Here is a 22,074-nt window from a genome sequence, read left to right as displayed (position 1 = left end):
GTTGCAGGAGAATGACTTCACTCAGATTTATGGAAACCACTAGAGAGTTAAGAGTGGTGATCTTTTTGAGGACTGTGGTAGGCAGCCTTTAAGATAACTCCCAGTAATCCCCTCTCCTGGTTTCCGTGCTTTTGTGCAGTGCGGATTGGACCTAGAGACTAGCATCTTTTTTCCCCCTCCAGCTTTATTAAGAAATAATTAGCATATAACACTGTATAAGTTTAAAGTATACAACATGTGATTTGATATACATATGTATTGTTAGATGACTACCACAATAAGGTCCGTTAACACATTCATCACCTCATGTAATTACCTTTTGTATGTGTATGTGGTGAGAATGTTTAAGATTTATTCTCCTAGCAACTTTCAAGCATATAATACAGTATTATTAGCTACATTCACCATGCTGTAACTTCGACCCCCAGAACTTATTCATCTTATAATTGGACGTTTGTACCCTTTGACCAACATCTTCCCATTTCCCCCACCCTCCAGCCTCTGCCAGTCACCAATCTACTATCTGTTTCTGAGTTTGGCTTTTTTAGACTCCACATACAAGTGAGATTGTAGAGTATTTGTCTTTCTTGGTCTGACTTATTTCACTGACAGTAGTGTCCTCAAGATTCATCAATGTTGTCTCAAATGATAGGATTTCCTTCAGTTTTATGGCTGAATAATATTCCAGCGTATGTACAATACCACATTTTCTTTATCCATTCATCCTTTTTTTTTTTTTAAAGATTTATTTATTTGAGAGAGAGAGAGAGCAGGGGGAGGGGCAGAGGGAGAGAAACTTCAAGCAGACTCCCCGCTGAGCACAGAGCCTGCTGGGGGGCTCGATGGTCCCGGGGCTCTACCGTGGAGGGGCTCCATCATGGCCATACGATCCCCATTGAGTGGGACCCTGTCACATGGCTTGGTCCCACAGCCCATGAGATCATGACCTGAGCTGAAACCAAGAGCTGGACGCTCAACCGACTGAGTCACCCAGGTGCCCCTTTATCCATTCATCCTTGATGGACACTTAGGTTGTGGACTAGCTTCTAAGTAATAGAATAAGTAAAAGTGATTGGCTGTCTATTCTGAGATTAGATTACAACAAAAACTGTGACTTCTATTTCCCTTTCTTATTCCTTGCCCTAGGGGAAGATAGCAGCTTCTTATGGAGAGGTACAAGTGGCTGGACCTAATGAAGGACCTGAGGCCTGCCAATGGCGTTTGAGTGAGCTTGAAAGGATTCTCCTGCCTTGAGATGCTTGCAGCCCTGGCTGAGTTGAATGCAGCTTTGTGAGAGACCCTGAGCCAGAGGACCCAGCAAAATGGCACCCACATCCCTGACACACAGAAATTGTGAGAAAATAAGGGATTTTTGTTTTAAGCTGCTAAAGTTGGGGTATCTGTTACCCAACAATAGATAATACAAGGAGATTGCTTATTACTCAAAATCACTATATAAAGCTCCTGAAATCTCTTTGAGAGCTGCAACCGGGGAAAAGCTGGCCATCTCCAGGAATGGTGTGTTTCTTTCTTCTCAGAGATGGTGACAATCACACACCAGGAAACTCAGAGCCAAATTTATGGTTCAATTTTAATAATTATGCAAGACCCTATGACCTGCTTATCTGTGTTCTTACTCCTGTTGTTTCCTTTTATTCTGACTGGTCTTTTTCTTTGTCCTGGTTTTTCAGTTCATTTTTACATTTTTCTATATTACATTAATTATGTTAAGCCATCTCAAGTTCACCTTACAGAGAAGCAAGGCATTCATAAATATTTTTTGTTTTTTTTCATAAATAATTTAAAAAATATATTTAAGTTCGCACTTGTTGAGCTCGGAGGTGCTTGGAGGTTGTGCTGGGGAATATCAGGTAATGGAAACATGGCTCTGGAGCTCTGGGCATTGGCCAGGGTTAATTTGGATTGGGTCAAAAAATATCAAATGTTAATGACAAAAAAGGAAAGTACGATGGCAATGGATCACCACCTCTCAGGGGGAGGGGCCAAGGGCTTACTCGGTCACACTGGGTGGTATCTTTCAAATTTATTATTCATTGCACCCTATCCCCTAAGGCCCTCAGGCACCGCCCCGCCCCGCCCCAGAGCCCCGCCCCGCCCCACCCAGAGCCCCGCCCCTCTTTTCCTATGACCACGCCCCTCCCCTCGGTCCCGCCCGCTGCGCGCGCCGCGCCGCCTCTGTCTCCGCCTGCCGGCCCGGCCTCCCGACGGTTGCGCGCTCCGCCCCCTCCCTCCGCGCCCGCGCGCGCCTTCCCCGCCCCGCCGGGCTCTCTCCTTTCGGGGCGGTTGGGCCGCGCGCCTGTGGGGGCGGGGCCCAGAGGAGGCGGTAGAACCAATGGGGCGCGGCGGCGGCGGCGGCGGTGGCGGCGGCGGCGGAGGCGGTGGCGGTAGCGGCGGCGGCTGGGTCGGGCCCCGACGGGCGGCGGCGGCTGAGGTGGAGGCGGAGGGAGGCGGCGGCGGCGAAGGAGGCGGTGGCGGCGGCGGAGGGGGGAAGATGGCGGCGCCCGTCCTGCTGAGAGTGTCGGTGCCGCGGTGGGAGCGGGTGGCCCGGTATGCAGTGTGCGCCGCCGGGATCCTGCTCTCCATCTACGCCTACCACGTGGAGCGGGAGAAGGAGCGGGACCCCGAGCACCGGGCCCTCTGCGACCTGGGGCCCTGGGTGAAGTGCTCCGCCGCCCTTGCCTCCAGGTAGCCCGGCTGGGGGGAGCGGGCCGGGAGCGGCCGAGCTGGGTGAGGGCGGAGGCTGGGGGTGGGGAGCGCGCGGCGGGAGCTCGGGCCTGGGGGGGCGGCGGGGACCGGGCCGCGGAGGGACCGACGGCGCTGCGAGCCTGGCCGGGGCTGGGGGCGGCGGCCGGGGGGGCTCCGGCCCGAGGGGCGGCCCGAGTGCAGGCCGCCGGGGTGGAGGTGGCGGGGCCGCGAGACCGGCGAGGAGGGATGAGGTGGCAGAGTGCAGCCGGGAGGCCGGAGCGGACCCGCAGCAGTTGGGCAGGCTGGGGCCGGGCTGTGAAGGAGCGAGAGGGGTTCGCCGGTGGTGGGTCCCGGCCGACTTGACAGATTTCCTGGTTCTCGCCGGGGGAGGCGGGTCGGGAGTGTGGGACCCTGCCCCAGGGAGCGGTGAGGTCACTGCCCATCCCTCGTCCGGGCTCGCTGCAGCCGGAGGCTGTGCTGCCGGCGTGCACTCGGGGGTTTGCATTTCCCACTGTCTTCCCGGTGCTAGGACAGGTGTTTCTGTGGTCAGGCCTCTTTGTACTCTGTAGCGCTAATGAGAATTTGCAGACTTCTTGAGATGGTGACATTTGCAGGCAAACACGAATTTGACCCTACTCTGGAAGAAGGTACCGGCACTTAATGTATCTGATTTCTTGGATTTCCCCCTTGTATATTTCAGTGTGCCGGAGAGGGGGAATTGGCCGGACTTTGGGTCTAGTTTAAGCTTCATTTGCCTAAAATAGGAGTATGTCAAGTGTAGTGATAATGTTTGGGGCATTATACTGACTTTTAAACCTTGTTGATTAGTATAATGGGATACTCAGAGAAGATTAAAAATACACGCCTAAGTGGAGGGATTGGTTTGTTTTACTGATAACTTTAGGTTTTTAAAAATGTTGTAGTGATTTATCTGTTACATTCTATTTGCTGCACTAGGTTTTCCTAGGCAAGTTACTTTGGAAAAAAAGGAGGAATTTACATCTTAAAGTGACTGCCTTTTTAAAAAAAAATTATTGAGGGGAGTTCATTAAAAGTAGCAAAAGTGAAAGAAATGACTTCAAAATTGATAGGTTACAATTTTTATAGAGACATACTATGCTTAATATTTCACATTTCTTAACAGTAGTTATATTTGAGCAGTTTCTTCCCCTCCTGTTGATCTGTAAATTGCTAGGTAAAGCTCACTAGTTTATTTTGACCTACATATTGGTGATTACATGAACAAGCAAGTATTGGAGTTTGTCTTGTTACTATTTACAAACTTCAGGCTGCCAGTCTTTTCCACTTAGACAGCTCTATCTCATTTGCCCTTAAACCAAAATCCTGTTGCTTAAGTGGGAAAATAGTCATCATTATTGCTACATTAAACACAATATGTTTAAAATGTAGGTATTAGTTAACAGTTAAAATATATCAATGTGACAAAAAGCTCACATTTTTGGTTGAGCATATTTTGAACCAAGTCAATAGACTTTAATAGATTCAGCATCCCTTTGAGAACCACAGAGTGTATTTTATGCAAACATTTTTATGTTTATTTCACTTCCATTGGAAAGGACTTTTATGCTTAAAAGTATCTTGTACCCGAAGTTAGTTTAATAAATACATAGTGAAAAGACTATCCAGCGGTATATTACAAGTAATTTTTTAAAAAAGGAAATAAAAAACTAAAAACAATTAAAAAAATAAAAAAGGAAATAAAAATAACTTTTGATACTAGATTAGTATGGAATTTAGGCAGAATTATTACAATTTTAGATTTGCAAACATTGTAGTCTATAATACATTTAACTGGACCTTTTTTTTTTTTAAAGGAGATTTCTTTTTTTTTTTTTAAATATTTTATTTATTTGAGAGAGAGAGTGAGAGAGAGAAAGAGCACAAGAGGAGGGAGCGGGAGAGGGAGGAGCAGACTCCCTGCTGAGCAGGTAGCCCGATGCGGGACCTGATCCCGGGACTCCAGGATCATGACCTGAGCCGAAGGCAGTCGCTTAAGCAACTGAGCCACCCAGGCGCCCTTAACTGGACCTTTTAACTTGTGGGCGTGGAAAGAATGCTTTATGTTATCCAAATTGTATGGTTATGTTTTTAAAATTGACTTGCCTTTAAAAAGGAGTGTTTTTGAACCATGCAATAAGTATAGACTATAAATATTTTCAGTTACATATCCTATAAGATCCAGGTTTTTGTGCTCTTCTTAAAATTTTTAATAAAGTACCATAAAATAATATAAATGATATCAAGTAGAATATTAAAACTATATATAAGTGTACTAAGTATATATAAGTTTGTAAGACTAAAAATAACTGGATCTCTTTATAGTTTTAAATGTGAATTTAATATGTCGTGACAGGAACTAATGTTTAATTGTGTAGCTGTGTACATAAAATATTTTAAAATCGACGCTCGCTAAAGGAGGATAGGTAAGAAATAGGACATGGCTAACAAAAGGAGTAAATAGCTTATTTGCCATAAACAATAAAATTCTTCTCAAGAAATTTATTCAGTTTGATCAGCCTGTTTATAAACTACTTGCAAAGCTACGTGTGTATATACCATACATATGTCTATGTGTGTGTATATATATATGAATGTATTTAACGGAAGTACATAAATTTGGAAGTTAAAGTGGCTTCAGTCTGATTAATAAACCAATTGTTTTTTAAGTATGTAGAATAAACATCATTAAAAGTTTTTATTTTGTCAGAGTGGCTTTAAATAAAATCAGATTATTGGAGACCTCAACTAATTCTTTTTATTTGACCTAAGTATTGATTGCTACTTAGCAGAAGTATTAAAAAATGTGACTATCTTAGGAAAAGAAAGTCTGAGCCCAGGTTAGAGTGAGTAGAATTGCAGATAAAGGATGAGAAAAGTTACCCAATGAAAAGAATCCTGAGGAAAGTCCCCCCAGAACCCACAGTTAACTCACGTGACTTTGGATTGCTAAAACTCACTTTATTCTCATTTCTCAATCCTTAGTGTCTTGATCCAAATAGAATAGAGATTAATGAGAGAATCTCGAGGGGGTGTGTGTGTGTGTGTGTGTGTGTGTGTGTGTGTGTGTAAAGTCCTCTAGTATTTTGGGAGGCATCATTGTCTAAGGGAGTAGTTCCCAGACGTTGGATTTCTTTTCTTTTCTTTTCTTTTTAAAGATTTTATTTTTACGTAATCTCTACACCCAATGTGCACAGGTCTTGAACTCACAACCCTGAAATGAAGAGTTGCATGCTCCACTGACTGAGCCAGCCAGGTGCCCCCAGACTTTGGATTTCAAAAATGATTCCCAAATTGGGGGGGGGCAGTTCAGTTGCCAGTTTTGTTTTGTTCTGTTTTGCCAGGTGTAGCCAATAAAAACAGCAACAGTAACCCACATCACTAGCTACCTTCACCATCAGTTCATTTATAAAAAGGATATTTTAACTCAAATAATTTGAAAGGACAATTTCAGAGTAAAAGACTTTAAATGGAATCTTTTAGCTTTATTAAAAGGTTTGCTTTCTTCTCCTTATTTTTCCTCATTTTTATATAAATCAGTAAATAGCCTGTTGCAAACCTGCACCAGCCTCCCAGCCAATAGTAAAAGGCGAAAGATTAAGTAACCCTGCCTGGTGCAGAGCTCAGATCCAAAGATTGGGGGGGGGGGGGCTCCTGGCTCTGCTACTTGTTAGACTCTGGCCTCAAGCTAGTCACTTATCTTCATGGAGCCTCAGTTGCTTCTTGTGTTAAATGGGGCTATTAAAGCCTACTTTGCCAGATGAATGGTGGGATTAATGATGATATAAGGAATAAATATCTGGTCAATTATAGCTATTATCATTGATTGGAGGTGTTACCTTTTTTTGCAGTATCTGATAATAAATGCCTTTAAGTCGTATAAGTTGTTTTAGGTATAGTCATTTATATGTATTTTAGATGTAAATTGTTTTAGCATGCTTTATTGCTCCTCCAAGCCATAGTATGAAGACTTCAAGTCCATTTAAAACAATTTCAGGGACGCCTGGGTGGCTCAGTTGGTTAAGCGACTACCTGCAGCTCAGGTCAGGATCCCAAGGTCCTGGGATGGAGCCCCACATAGGGCTCCCTGCTCGGTGGGGAGCCTGCTTCTCCCTCTGCCTGTTCTAACTGCTCTGCCTGCCGCTCCCCCTGCATGGGCTCTCTCTCTCCCTCTCTCTCTTGACAAATAAATGAATAAATAAAATCTTTAAAAAAAATTTTCAGAAGGGTGGCGAGAGGGGCGCCTGGGTGGCTTAGTTGTTAGGCATCTGCCTTCGGCTCAGGTCATGATCCCAGGGTCCTGGGATCGAGCCCCGCATCGGGCTCCCTGCTCCACGGGAAGCCTGCTTCTCCCTCTCCCACTCCCCCTGCTTGTGTTCCCTCTCTCGCTGTGTCTCTCTCTCTCTGTTAAATAAATAAATAAAATCTTATAAATAAATAAATAAATTATGGTACTTAAAAAAAAAGGTGGCGAGAAAGCAGTATAATGTGCAGAATATTCTTTATAGGTATTTTCTGCAAGTTACATTAGACCCCCTTCTAAAAAGGGTTTTCATGTTAAGAATAGTACAAGTAATCTTTAAGGATTAATAGGCTTGACAATTCTACAGTTTTAAAACTGTAAAATAGTATTTGAAAACCATCAATTCCTCAAAAAATTGCCTTCTTTTGCAAAATGTTGAACTAGTACCTCTCTCACATCTTAAAAAAAGTAGTAGTGCCATCTACTTACTACCCCTTTCGTTGAGATATTACTTTTTTTTTTTTTTTTTAAGTAAGCTCTACTGCTCAGCATGGGGCTTGAACCTGAGATCAAGAGTCATATGCTTCACATGCTCTACCTGAGTGAGCCATCCAGGCACCCTGAGATCTTACGTTTTTAGAATAGAACTTAGAAATCTTTGCTGCTCCTTGCTTTGTCCATCTAGACTCAGAGGTTAAACAACTTGCCCAAGGTAACACAGTTAGTGGCAGGCTGGGACTAGAAACCTGGCTTTTAGAGTACTTGTTTAAGGACTGGCCCCCTACATTTTTTTCAGTTGAATTCTTATATAGATAATGCATTTGCTGTTTCACATTTGAAGATACTAAAGCATACATGGCGAATAATCTTTTTCATACCCCTTCACCCAGACATGCAGTTCTCCCTCTCCATAAGCAGCTGTGAAACTTTCCAGAGCCATTTTATGAGTATGCAAGCATAAATATGACCATATTATTCTTCCCATTTTTAAACATAAAATTATATTACGTATTCTGACAGAGAGAGCGAGCACAAGCAGGGGGAGCAGCAGGCAGAGGGAGAGGGAGAAGCAGGCTCCCCACGGAGCAGGGAGCCCGATGCGGGGCTCGATCCCAGGACCCTGGGATCATGACCCAAGCCGAAGGCAGACGCTTAACCAACTGAGCCACAGGTGCCCCTATACCCTACTTTTTGCTAGCAGTCTTTCATCACCACATATTTTTAAGCGCTTACATTCGTATTTGGTGCAATGTTAATAACTGCTAGTATGTAAAAGAAAATGTGTTCCAGTAGTTAGTTTTGACTAACAAATAAAATATTGGTTCTTATGTTGCTATTGTTTATTGGTATGGAAATTTCAGATGCAGTATGAACTTAGAGTATAAGAGGAAAGAAGATATCACAAAGAGTAACTGGAGTGCTGTAGTGTTAGAGATCACTGTTAATACTTAAGATAATGCTCACTGTGTGCAAAGCAGTGTTCTAAATGCTTATTTAATTCTCTTAACAGTCCTCTGAGGTGCTTTTATCACCATCTTACAGATGAGAAAACTGAGGCACACAGAATATAAATGAAACTTGATTTAGATAATACAGTGGCAGAGGCCTGATTCTAACCCAAGCAATCTGTCTCAAGAGTCCGAGTTCTTTACTACTACTTTGAATTCCATTTAGATCTAATATTGATCAAATGATACCCAAATCAGCCAAGTTTTTTAAAACTATGCAAACATTGGTGCCATTTTTTTTTTACATCTGTATGCCATTTTTTTTTTTTTTTACATCTGTATGCCAAAAAATGCCTAGAGTTTGCATTATAGCTTTTACTTGTTTATAGCAATTTTGGGGGGAAAGCAAGGACACTACTATGAAGGCGCAGTATTCAAGAAATAAGTTTCTGGAGTGTTTGCCTTGTAAGCCTAAACTTGTGACGATAAGGCATTTGTCACACCTAGTTAGTGAACAGGTGGGGTGAGCTATCAGGAAGACTTAACAGAATTGCCAAGGGAAGGAAGATAAAGGGCATCTAGGCACCTGGGGTGGGGAGGGGAAAAAGTTAGTTTGAATTTGTGCTAGGGTGGGGAAGCTCTTTCTGACAGAGGTGTTGAGTCATGGATCTACTGTACAAAGAATCAGGAGAATTGGGCCTGGGGTGTGGTGCTGGCTAAATCACCACACAGAAGTAGGAATTTAAGGGGCGCCTGGGTGGCTCAGTCGTTGGGCGTCTGCCTTCGGCTCAGGTCATGATCCCAGGGTCCTGGAATCGAGCCCCGCATCGGGCTCCCTGCTCGGCGGGAAGCCTGCTTCTCCCTCTCCCACTCCCCCTACTTGTGTTCCCTCTCTCACTGTGTCTCTCTCTGTCAAATAAATAAATAAAATCTTAAAAAAAAAAAAAAAAGAAGTAGGAATTTAAGAGGGATTCATTTCCGTGATGATTTGGAAGACTCCGGAACAGCATGAGGGAAGGCAGAAGACGGTGGCTATTTGGGGATAATAGCAAGTGGTCATATTTGAATGCAACACAGACCCACCTGCATTGGGAAAGGACTGGAATCTAGAGCTTTTCCAGAAAAATGCAAAACCAGGCATTCTTGTAAACCACATGTTCTTGTAAACATGGACAAGACTTAAAAGCACTGAGCCTTGGGTTTCTCTTCTATATAGTATTTGTACTCAGATGCACTAGACTGGTATTAGATTATCAGTTTTCAAAATTTGTTCCCCCAACCCCTGGTTGTGTGGCAGTGCAGCAGGGATTTCATAAGCATTTGATTCACATTTTAACATGTTAAACTTTAAAACATTCATAAACATTTATATATACTCAAATGCGTAACATGCTAAATTTTAACACAGTAGAGACCACTGATTTATACTGCCAGGTTATCTCAAAGGAGTTATGCCAGGTGAAAAAAAGTGCCAGTCTTAAAAGTTTATGTACTATATGATTGCATTTATATAGCATTTTTGAATAACAAAATTATAGCGATGGAGAACAGATTAGTAGTTGCCAGGGAGTTCACAATGGGGGAAAGGGTGGTTTGGTTAAGGAAGGTAGCATGAAGGAGCCTTGTGGGGAAGGAACAGTTCTGTATTTCAGTTGTGGTTACAGGAAGCTACAAATGTGCTAAAATTGCATAGAAACATACATGTAAAACTGGTGAAATCTGGTAAACTCTAGATTGTACCAAGGTTAGTTTCCTGGTTGTGGTATTATACTATAGTTATGCGAGATATTACCTTTGAGGAGGTTTGGCGAAGTGTGCTAGGGACCATCCTGTGCATTTTTTGCAAATTCCTGTGATTTATAGTTATTTTAAGATAAAAAAGAAAAGGAAAAAAATCAACGTATTTAGAATATTTGAGGGAAAATAAGCAAAAGGAAAAAGTTAAAATTACCCATAATGCCAACACTCAGGATAAAAATCCTTATAATAGAGTTTCTTGCTTTCTTTGTGTTTATACTTGAATTTTTAATTCTGTTGATTAGGATTATAGCTTTATATTGGTATTTTAAAAATTCAGGCCAGTGCTTGTTTGCTCATGTAAAATTATATCAGCAAATTCACTACTATAGAACTCTCATTGTATTATGCTATAACGTGACTGCCTTGTGCATAATGTACTGATGTCATGATTATTATATATTTTAAGATTTATTATTAGAGATTTAACTTAGAAATGTTCTTCTACTTAGACTTTTGGACAGGTATAATAAAATCCTTAGATAGCATTTATTATTAGCATTATTTAGACCTTTATGAATTTGTTTTATGAAACTGTCATCTCATTGTTTTGATTTGCATTTTCCCCAAACATAAACAAGTTTTAGTGGTTTTTCACACTTTTATTAATTGTTTGCATTTCTTCTCTTGAGTCTTGCCTGTATACATCTTAGAATGTTTTATGTTGATTAGACAGATGCCTTACATATTTAAAGGCTATGGATATTTTATCATTTGTTATTAATATTTTTGCCATTTTAGTTCACTTTCATTAATTTTTATAGTACATAGGTTTTTTGAAAGTGTATGAAAAATTATTTTTCTTTGTAATTTTTTCCCATAGGTTTTGAGTTTAGAAGGGCATGTCTCATTCTGATATCAGATGAATGGGTATTTATGATTTCTTTTAGTTTTGAAAAAAAATTCCTTAATCATGTAGAGTGTAGCTTATAGGTTAGATGAATCTGTAACCTAATTTTTGTATAGACATATGTTAAATGTTCACTTAAATTTCTTCTGGTAATTGCCTGTTTATGCCTTTGCCCATTTATTTCTCTTCTAGGATGTCTTTTTTTTCTTATTGGTTAGTGGAAGTTCTTCAGGTATCATAGTAATTTTTTGTTACATGTATTACATATATTTTCTCCTTGTTTCTCATTTGTCTTTTAATTTCATTAATGGTATCTTTACTCAATAGAAGTTTAAACTTTTTTATGTGGTCCCGTGTTTGATTTCTTGGTAGCTTTTGGGTTTTGTTTTTTTGTTTTTGTTTTTCTTTCTTTAATCTTGTTTAGCAAAATCGCTAGCATCCCAAGATTTTTTTTTTTTTTAACTTTCATGTATTTTGTTTGAATTTTTTTCCTATTTAGCTCCTTTAGTTTGAGTGGAATTTACTTTGTGTGGTGTGAGGTAGGGATCAAACTTTTTTCTAAATTGGTAGGCTTTTGCCTAACTCCATGTATTAACTTGACCATATTTGAAATGCCACAAGAATTTCCTTATATACATAGGGCCTCTTTCTGGATTCTCACTTCGGGTCCAGTGATGTGTTGTCTGTGCTTCCACTCATTTCCATTACTACAGTCCCTCTCTCCCCTATGGCTTTAAATAGTAAGTTTGATACCTGATAGGGCAAATGTGCTCATTTTAAAACATTTCTTGGCTATTCTCATGCATTTACTTAGTTTCAGGTGAATTTTAGAATTTATTTTGATGAGCTCTAAAAAACAATCCCAATGAGACTTTGATTAGAATTGTACTGAATTTATAGATGAACTTGGGAAAGAGTCAACCTTTACTCAAATCTTCCCATCAAGGAACAAACATATCTATTTATTCTGGAGTTGCTAATCTGTTATGATTTTAACCTAGATGCCCATTGTAGTTTTGTTTTATATGTGATTAATGTGGTGCTAGAAATTGAGAAATGTTATGATGGTATTCTGGACGGGGATCCCAGTAACAGAATTCTCTCCAGTCTACAGCCACTATTTTCAAGTCTATAGGGCCCCTGAGGAAAAAAAAAAATTTGTATTAGATATTTGTACTTGCAAATGAAAAACTAAGATACTTTGCATTTTATTCTTAACTAGGACTTGGGCACCAAACTTCCAAGACAAAAGACTGGAATAAGTCCAGCTGGGTTCATGTGGAAATGCTTTTTTTTTCCAATCCAGTTGAGCTTAAATTGTTTCAAACTAAAACAGGCTGTGAGTTGGACCCCTTTCATCTCCTCAGTTCTCAAACATAGCTAGATTTTTCCCATGTGATGTGAGCAAAGCCTGCTCTATCTAACTCATTCCTATCAGTGCTCAGGGCCATGTAACCAGAGAGCACATTTGCTTTGGTTGACTGCTGATCTGGCCTTGGCCACATGCCTTAGGCCTTCTCTGCCCAAGTAGTAGGTTTGACCCTGGCTCTCACTTAGAGAAGAGAAAGCCCTCTTGAGGGCTTCTCATACCACTTCAGTCACATGGAAGAAGCAGAAAAGTGAACCCGTACTCTTGTGCTGACCTTTTAATGGTGATTCTATCCAATAACTCACAGACCCAATCAGGGCTTTCAAATCTGTCCTCTTCCTGAGAGTCAGGGAGAAAGAACAGTGAGAGGGGCCTTAATTCCTCACTTCCAAAAGTAACACAAAAACTTTCAGCCATTCTCAGAAGCATTGGTTTTTCTTTTGGGTTGTTGCTTGTCTCAAATCAACCAGAAAGAGGTGGAGTAAAAACTGGCTTGCTAAGTATTGCACATAACCCATATCCTTTCTTAACTATGCATCAACCTGCAGTGGGTGACATTACTCAGGAGATGTTCTCTTCCCCTGCTTAATGGTTCATGACATGTTCTTGATTTTCCTCCTACCACTTAGTTCCTTCTCAGCTTTCTTTACTGGTTTCCCCTGTACCTGCCCATTAAATGTGGACATACCAGGCATCAGCCCTACACCCTCTCGTCAGTCTTCTTTCCCTAAACAGTCACGTCCATGTCCATGGCTTCACTCACGGATGAACCTACAGTTTGTATCTCTAGCCAGGAAATTTATGTCACCAGCCTCAAAATTTCTCTCTCTCCTTTGAACTCTAAATCTGCCTATCTAATTGCCTGCTGGACATCTCTACTTGGATGTCTCCAAAGTACTATAAATCTAACATGTCCACGATTTAATTAATGTTCTTCCCCTGAAAATGCTCTCTTTCTGATCCCAGTGAAAGGCATCACCACCCAAGCAGTTGTGCAAGTCAGAAACCTGGGAGTTGTCTTTGGTTGTTTCTCTACCCTCCCCCTCCCCCACCAAATCCAATCAGCCACCAGGTCCAATTGCTTTTTTTAACCTTTCTGTTCTGATTTGTAACATAGATATGGAAGAGTCATTGAGCTGTGCATCTTTTTTGATGTAATAATCACAAAGCATAAGCCTTGTAACCAACATTCAGGTCATTAGACGATTGCCAGCACTTCAGAAAGCCTTCCTTTAACTCCCTCCTTATAAAATATACTCTTCCTCCTTCTCAAAATTAACTAACTTCTGTCCTGACTTTTATGATAATCACTTTCTTACTTTTCTACCTAAGGTTGTATCTAAACTTGGTAGTTTAGTTTTCCCTGCTTTTTGAACTTTATAAATAGGACCATTTAGTTTGTATTCTTTATTCCAGCTGCTTTCATTCAACATTATCTTGCGAGATTCATCCATGTTTTATGGAGCTATAGTTTGCTTCATTGCTGAGTATTCTATTATACAAGTATGTCACAATTAACTTACTCATTATTCACGCTTTTTTTGAATGGACATTTAAATTGTTTTCACTTTGCAGCAATTATGAATAATGCTGCTATGAACATTTTTGTGTATTTCAATTTTAGTATATATATATATATTTTTAAAGATTCTGTTTATTTGAGAGAGTGAGAGAGAGGGCATGAGCAGGGGGGAAAGGGAGAAGCAGGCTCCCCAGTGAGCCGGGAGCCTGGGACATGGGGCTCGATCCCAGGACCCTGGGATCATGACCTGAGCTGAAGGCGGACACTTAACCGACTGAGCCACCCAGGTGCCCTTCTGTATTTTCAATATTAGTTGGTAATGCCAGACTGTTATCCAAAGTGATTGCAATAATTTCGATCCCTGCCAACAATGTATGAGATTTCCTATTATTCCACCTGTTTGCCAAGCCTTGGGATTGTCAGTCTGTTAAATTTTATTAACCATTCTGGTATATATGTAATGGATTTTTGTGGGTAGTTGAGGTGTATTTCATATATAATAAAATGCAAAAATTTTAAATGTACAGCTTGAAAATATTTTCACATATATGCGTGTGCCACTACTCAGATGAACATTCCCATCACCCCAGGAAGTTCTCTTGTGCTCATTTTCAGTCAGAAGCTGTTATTCTGACAATCCTGTTTTGACTTCTGTCACTATAAATTTGCTTTGCCTATTCTCGAACTTGATGTAAATGGACTCATAACAGTATGCACTCTCTTGTGTCTGGCTTCTTTTGCCCAGCGTAATAATGTTTTTTGCAGTTCATCCAAGTTGTTGGTTTTATCAGTTATTCTTTTTTTATCGCTTAGTGCCATTGTATGATTTTACACGCACGCACACACACACACACATACACATGCTCATTTCTCTGGGGTATATATTGAAGAGTGGATTTTTGGGTCATAGGGTAGGTGTTTAATTTTATTAGAAACCATAGAACAGTTTCCCAAAGTGGTGGTTCTATTTAACACTCCTATTTGGTTTTAATCTGCATTTCCCTGATTACTAATGGGATTGAGCAGCCTTTTATATGTTTATTGACCATTTGGATTATCTTCTCTTTGAAAGGCTCATTAAAGTCTCATTGAAATCTTTTGCCCATTTTTCTGCCTGGTGTTCATCTTTTGTCTTACTCATTTTAAGATGTTTTGAGATACATTTGTATATGTGTATATATGTACATGTATATGTATATATATATGTATAAGATATGTATATACATGTATATGTTTTCAGATAATCTGTATTGCAGATATCCTCTTCCACTCTGTGGCTTGCCTTGCCTTTTCATTTTCTTAAGGGTGTGTTTCGATTAACAGAAATTATTAATTTTAACATGGTCAACCTTTATAATCAGAGCTTTTTGTATTCTGGTGTTGAAGATCTTCTGCATGAAAATATTTTCTGTCTTTCACATTTAGATCAACAATCTAAGTGGAATTTTTTTTAATGGTCTGAGTTGGGGTCAATTTAATTTTTTTCCTATAGGACTATCCAGTTATTATTGTGGCACCAATTTAAGATAATTCTCCCTTGCTCTGCATGTAGAGTTATTTTTCCATAAATCAGCTGATTGTGTACAAGAGGATCTGTCTGGGCTCTTCTATTCCATTCTTTTATTTGTTTGTCTTTGTGCCAGGGCACCACTATCTTAACTACTCTATTTCAGCAGTTCTCCTGGGACCAGGTGGGTCCCTTTCAGTTCTCCTGGGACCAGGTGGGTCCAGACCTTTTTAGAGGGTCATTGAGGTCAAAACTATTTTCATAGTAATAATAAGATGTTATTTGCCTTATTTATTCTCATTCCCTCACAGTCGTACGGTAGGTTTTCTAGAGGTTACATGACATGTGGTATTGAGACAGATTGAATACAAATGCAGGAATGAGAATCCAACCATCTCCTGTTAAGCCAGATATTAAGATTTACAGAAATGTAAAACACTGCCTTTCTTTTCACTAAATTTTTATGTTTTGGAGAACAGTTATTTTTCATAAGGAATTTCTGTTAATATATAATCAGTTTCTTGTTATTTTTTTCAAATTTTTATTTAAACTCTAGTTAACATACAGTGTTGTTATTTTTAAGTGAACAAATATTTCACAATTATATTTTAACTTCAAATGTGATAAATATAATAGATAAAAATCACAAAAGCTACAGCTCTTTGGAGTGTCAAGTTTGAGAATTACTGCGTAGTTTTACAAATCCTGATAACCAGTAGATAATAAGTCTTGGTTATTTTTGGCCCCTTGCACTTGCCATATACATTTTAGAATCAGCTTGTAAGGTTCCACAGGAATACTTGTTAGGATTTTGATTGGAATTGGCATTGAATAAGTTTAGGGAGAGGTTTTGCACAATTTCCTAACAGAATTTTTAAAGAAAAAAAAAAGTCTACATAGAAGTACATTAAAAAAAAACATTTAACAGGAAAACAAAGGATATCTCTGAAAAATGTGAAACTTTAACATGGGACATAAAATAATTGAATAAATGCTGAAACATAACTTGTTCTTGGATAGGATAACTCTCACATTGGAAAGATGTCAGTATCCCCTCTAAATTTTTGTTTTGCATATTGCTAGATAAATTTTTGCATTTTGTCATTTGTAAAATTGAGATATGCCTTAAAATTGAGGATACCTTCCAGGGGTGCCTGGGTGGCTTAGTCGGTTAAACATCTGACTCTTGATTTTGGCTCAGGTTATGATCTCATGGTCTTGGGATAGAATCCCGAGTCTGCTTGGGATTCTCTCTCCTCTCCCTCGGCCCCTAGTCTGGCTTGCATGCACGCGCTCTCTCTCTGTCTCTCTCTCTCAAATAAATAAATATTTAAAACAACAACAACAAAAAATTGAAGATACCTTCCAGTCACTTCTGGCCATGTAGTAGTGGTGAAGAAGTTTTATTTATGAACATCTTAACAAATTTATTGTATTTATTTTACTTATTTTCCTTTCATTATAAGCACAACTCGTATGTGATATAAAGACAAAACAGTCTGTAAGCCTAAAAGAGCTATTTTAATAGACCTAAAAGAAAAATCCTCAATCTCAAGGCAGCATTCTGTCAGGGCTGCAGTGTCCCTTGTTTTAGTGCTACATAAAATTGTACAGCTTACATTGAAGGTATTTTGGAGTTGATAAAACACAATTTGTAAATTCAGTGCAGTCCCAGTTAATATTTCCACAGGCTTTTCAAAATGTGATTTTAAAGTTTATATGAAAGAACAAAAGTGGAATTTTTCATAAAAAATATGAAAATCAGTATTCATGAAGGGAGGATTACTGCAGTTAAAGTCAGTGTTAAAGCTAAAGTAACTAAGAGCAGCAGAACAGACAGGTTATCCCTGGAACAGAGTGACATAACCTGATTTGTAGAAATGTCATAGGTAATAAAGATGAAAACAGTGAATTCTTCAATAAGTAGTATTGGGTCAACTGAGTTAGCCATTTGAGAAAAAAAGAAAGGTAGCTTGTCATCTCACACACACAAAAAAGAAAAACTTTTACTGAGATACAATTCAGAGATAGGAAAATACACATATTTTAAGGGACCAATAATGCATTTTTTTTTTTTTTTTTAAAGATTTTATTTATTTATTTGACAGAGAGAGAGAATAGCGAGAGCAGGAACACAAGCAGGGGGAGTGGGAGAGGGAGAAGCAGGCTTCCCACAGAGCAGGGAGCCCGATGCGGGGCTCGATCCCAGGACCCTGGGATCATGACCCGAGCCGAAGGCAGACGCTTAACGACTGAGCCACCCAGGCGCCCCCAATAATGCATTTTTATATAAGTACCTAGATCAAGATAATAGATTATCTCTGGCACCCCCCAAATTTCCTTTATATGCCTCTCAGTCAGTACCAACCTCCTCACTGGTAGTCCCTTTTCTGACTTCTACCCATAGATTAGTTTTGCCTGTTTTTGATCTCCAAATAAATCAAATCATATAATAAGTCTTCATTTGCTCAACATTATGTCTATGAGATTTATTTATGTTGCATGTAGCAGTTCTTTTTTTTATTGTTATGTAGTATTGTATTAATATGCCATGCTTTATTCAACTGCTAGAAATTTTGGTTGTTTACATTTTTTTTTTTTTTTTGGCTAAAATGAATAAAACTGCTTAGAACATTCTTGTATGTGTTTGATGGGTGTTAAGTACTCATTTGTTATTGGGATTGAGTGGAACTACTGGGTCCTAGGATATATGCGTTTAATTTTAGTGTATATTGCCAGACAGTTTTCCAGAGTAAGTGTACTGGGTTACACTCGTAACCAGCAACATAGAGTTCCGATTGCTCTAAGTTTTACAAAATCCCAGAAACCATAAAGAAATTTGATGAATTTGCATAAAGACAGAAAAAACCTATGCATTGCAAAAACTAGCATAAACAAAGTTGGAACTCCAAAGATAAACTGGAGTTTATTTTTGCCATGCATCATGTTCAAGGAGCTAATTTCCTTAAACAAACGAAAAACCAGTAATCCTTTTAAATAAATACAGGAAAGACCAACAGCTCAATAGATAAGTAGGCACAGGACATTCAATGACAGTTGAAAATAAACACAAATAGTTCTTAAATAGGACCTTTCAGTCATAATAAGAGCAAATTGGAGCTATATTGAAAGCGTTTTTAATATATTAGATTGGCAAAGATCAAAAGTTTTTATTAACTTGGCTAAGATGTAGAGAAATAATGACTTCCATAGAATAATGGTAGGATTCTAAACTCTGGAGAGCAGTTTGATAATATCCATTAAAATTAAGAATGTATGTACCTCAAGTGGTAAGGATAAATTGTGATGTGTTTATACAATAGAATATTACAGAGAAAAAGAATGAATGAATGAGAATTTACACACAAAATAAATGAAATCTTTAAAAAGGGGGGAGGGTGCCTGGGTGGCTCAGTTGGTTAAGCGTCCAACTCTTGGTTTCAGCTCAGGTCTCATGAGACTGAGTCCTGTGTTGGGCTCCGTGCTGAGCATAGAGCTTGCTTGAGATTCTACCTCTCTCTCTCTCTGCAGCCCCCACATAATAAATAAATTAATTAATCAATTAATTAAATCTTAAAAAAAAAGAATTTACACACAAAAATAAATGGATTCTTACAACCATAATGGTGAGTGAAAGAGCCGGCACAAAGATACAAAGTTTGAAAACACAAAATTAATCTATTAATCTATTGTGTTAGAGGTCAGGATAGTGTTACCTCACTGAAAAGGAGCACAAGATGAGCTTTTGGGGGCTTGTGGTGTTCTATATCTTAATGTGGGTCCTGGTTACATAGTTGTATTTATGTTGGGAAAATTCATTAAGCTATAAACTGAGGATTTGTGTACTTTTCTGAATATATGCTATAATTCAATAAAAATTTTTAAATAAATAAAAATAGCGTGTATACACGTAGTCATAAGGAATGCACATACCCTTTGTTTAGCAATTCTTTCCTATGCTTATAAACACACAGACATATACATACACTCTTATATGTAGGGGTTAAACAGTGTGAAGACATTCATTTCTGTGCTTGTAATAACAAAAGTTTGGACAAAACCTAATTACCTGTCAGTGGGAAACTGGTAAGATAACTAATGGTATTGTTATATAGTGAATTATTAGCAGCTCTTAAAAGGAAAAAGGGAGTTCTTTGTGAACTAATTTAGAAACATCTCTTAAGATATCTTAAATAAAAAGGGCAAGCAGGGTGCATGAATGATATATGTAGTATGCTCATACAGTTGACCCTTGAACAACATGGGGACTAGGGGCACTGACTACCTGTGTAGTCCAATCTGCATTTTTTAAAATTGAAGTATAGTTGACATGCAGTGTTATATTTCAGTTGTACAACATTATGAATCCACAATCTGTCACCATACGTTACTGCAATATTATTGACTATATTCCTTATGCTATACTTTTCATCCCTGTGACTTACTTTATAACTGAAAGTTTGTAACCTCTTAATTCCCTTCACCTATTTCACCCATCCCCTCACCCCCCCCCCGCAACCACAAGTTTGTTCTCCATTTGTGAGAATTGTTCTGTTTTTGTTTGTTCATTTGTTTTGTTTTTTAGAGTCTACATATAAATGAAATCATGTGGTGTTTGTCTTTTTCTGACTGATTTCACTTGGCATGATACCCTCTGGCTCCATCCATGTTGTCGCTAATGGCAAGATTTCATTCTTTTTTATGGCCAAGTCATACTCCAATGTGTATGTTTACCACATCTTCTTTATCCATCCATCCATCCATGGACATTTAAGTTGCTTCCATTTCTTGGGGATTGTAAATAATACTGCAGTAAATGGGGTGCATATATCTTTTCAAATCAGTGTTTTCATTTGGGCAAATACCTAGCAGTGGAATGGAATTATTAGATCATACAGTATTTATAGTTTTTTGAGGAACTCCATACTGTTTTCTATAGTGGCTGCACCAATTTACTTTCCCACCATCGGTGCATGAGGGTTCCCTTTTCTCCAGATCCTTGGCAGCACTTGTTATTCCTTGTCCTTTTGATACTAGCCATTCTGACTAGTATCGGATCGTTGTGGTTTTGATTTGCATCTCCCCGTGTGTAACTCTTTACTCCCCCAAAACTTAGCTGCTAATAGCCTACATTGACTGGAAGCCTTACTGATAACAAAGTCATTTAACATATATTTTGTATATTATATGTGTTCTATACTGTATTCTTAGAATAAAGTAAGCTAGAGAGAAGATGTACAAAAGGAAGAGAAAATGCATTTACAGTACTGTACTGTATTTGTCAAAAAAAAAATTTGCGTATAACTAGACCCACAAAGTTCAAAGCTGTGTTGTTCAAGAATCAACTGTATTTCTGTATGGGTATATTTTTTAAGTCATTTAAATAAAAAATATATAAATAGAGTATTTTTGGAATGATAGAAAAATATATGAAGGGGCGCCCAGATGGCTCAGTCCATTAAGCGTCTTCCTTTGGCTCAGGTGGGTCCCAACATCGGGCTCCCTGCTTAGCGGGGGTCGGCTTCTCCCTCTTCCTCTGCCCCTTCCCCCCTTTGTGTTCTCTGTCTTGCTCTCATAAATAAATAAAATCTTTAAAAAAAAAGGAAAAAGGGTGCCTGGGTGGCTCAGTTGGTTAAGCGACTGCCTTCGGCTCAGGTCATGATCCTGGAGTCCCGGGATCGAGTCCCGCATCGGGCTCCCTGCTCAGCAGGGAGTCTGCTTCTCCCTCTCCCGCTCCCCCCTCTTGTGCTCTCTCTCTCTCACTCTCTCTCTCAAAAAAAAAAAAAAAAAAGGAAAAATATATTAATGCTGGCTCTCTCTGAGGAGAAGTTGGTGGCTGAGGGACAAAATGAGAGATACTTTGGGGCGCCTGGGTGGCTCAGTCGTTAAGCGTCTGCCTTCGGCTCAGGTCATGGTCCCAGGGTCCTGGGATCGAGCCCCGCGTCGCGCTCCCTGCTCCGCGGGAAGCCTGCTTCTCCCTCTCCCACTCCCCCTGCTTGTGCTCCCTCTCTCGCTGTGTCTCTCTCTGTCAAATAAATAAATAAAATCTTAAAAAAAAAAAAATGAGACATACTTTCTCTGTATACTATTACACACTCTTAAAAATCTTTCCATAGTGGCAAAAAGGACATAACAGAATTCACCATATTAAGCACTTTAAGTGTATAATTCAGTACTGTTAAGTTTATTCACATCATTGTGTAAACCAATCTCCAAAACTTTTTCATGCCCATTAAACAACTCCTTATTTCTTCTTCCCCTTTACCCTGGCAGTCACCATTCTAAATTGTGTTTCTATGAATTTGACTACTCCAGATACCTCATAAAAGTGGAGTCATACGGGGGGGCCTGGGTGGCTCAGCCAGTTATGCATCTGCCTTCAGCTCAGGTCACGATCTCAGGGTCCTGGGATCGAGCCCCAAATTGAGCTCTCTGCTCAGCGGTGAGTCTGCTTCTCCCTCTGTGATCTCTCTCTCTCTCTAAAATAAATAAATAAAAGCTTAAAAAAAAAAAGGTGGAGTCATACAATATTCGTATGTATCATATGTATTTTTGTGACTGGCTTATTTCACTTAGCATAATGTCAAGGCTCATCCATAGTATTTTGTGATCTT

The 22,074-nt window shown here is 39.4% G+C and overlaps 1 protein-coding gene across 1 annotated transcript in view; it reads left to right on the top strand.

Moving 5' to 3' along the window:
* The first annotated feature begins 2,421 nt into the window (after nucleotides 1-2,421).
* Nucleotides 2,422-22,074, top strand: part of VKORC1L1 (vitamin K epoxide reductase complex subunit 1L1) — a 61,902-nt gene continuing 42,249 nt past the window's right edge. The window contains exon 1 of the mRNA XM_036115289.2: nucleotides 2,422-2,706. Within this exon, the coding sequence (XP_035971182.1) occupies nucleotides 2,513-2,706 (194 nt within the window). The 5' untranslated portion in view covers nucleotides 2,422-2,512. The remainder of the gene's footprint in view (nucleotides 2,707-22,074) is intronic.

Source organism: Halichoerus grypus, chromosome 6 (assembly GCF_964656455.1).
Source record: "Halichoerus grypus chromosome 6, mHalGry1.hap1.1, whole genome shotgun sequence".
Classification (NCBI taxonomy): Eukaryota; Metazoa; Chordata; class Mammalia; order Carnivora; family Phocidae; genus Halichoerus; species Halichoerus grypus.
Note: the sequence above shows the minus strand (reverse complement) of the source record. Positions and strands in the feature narration are given on the sequence as shown.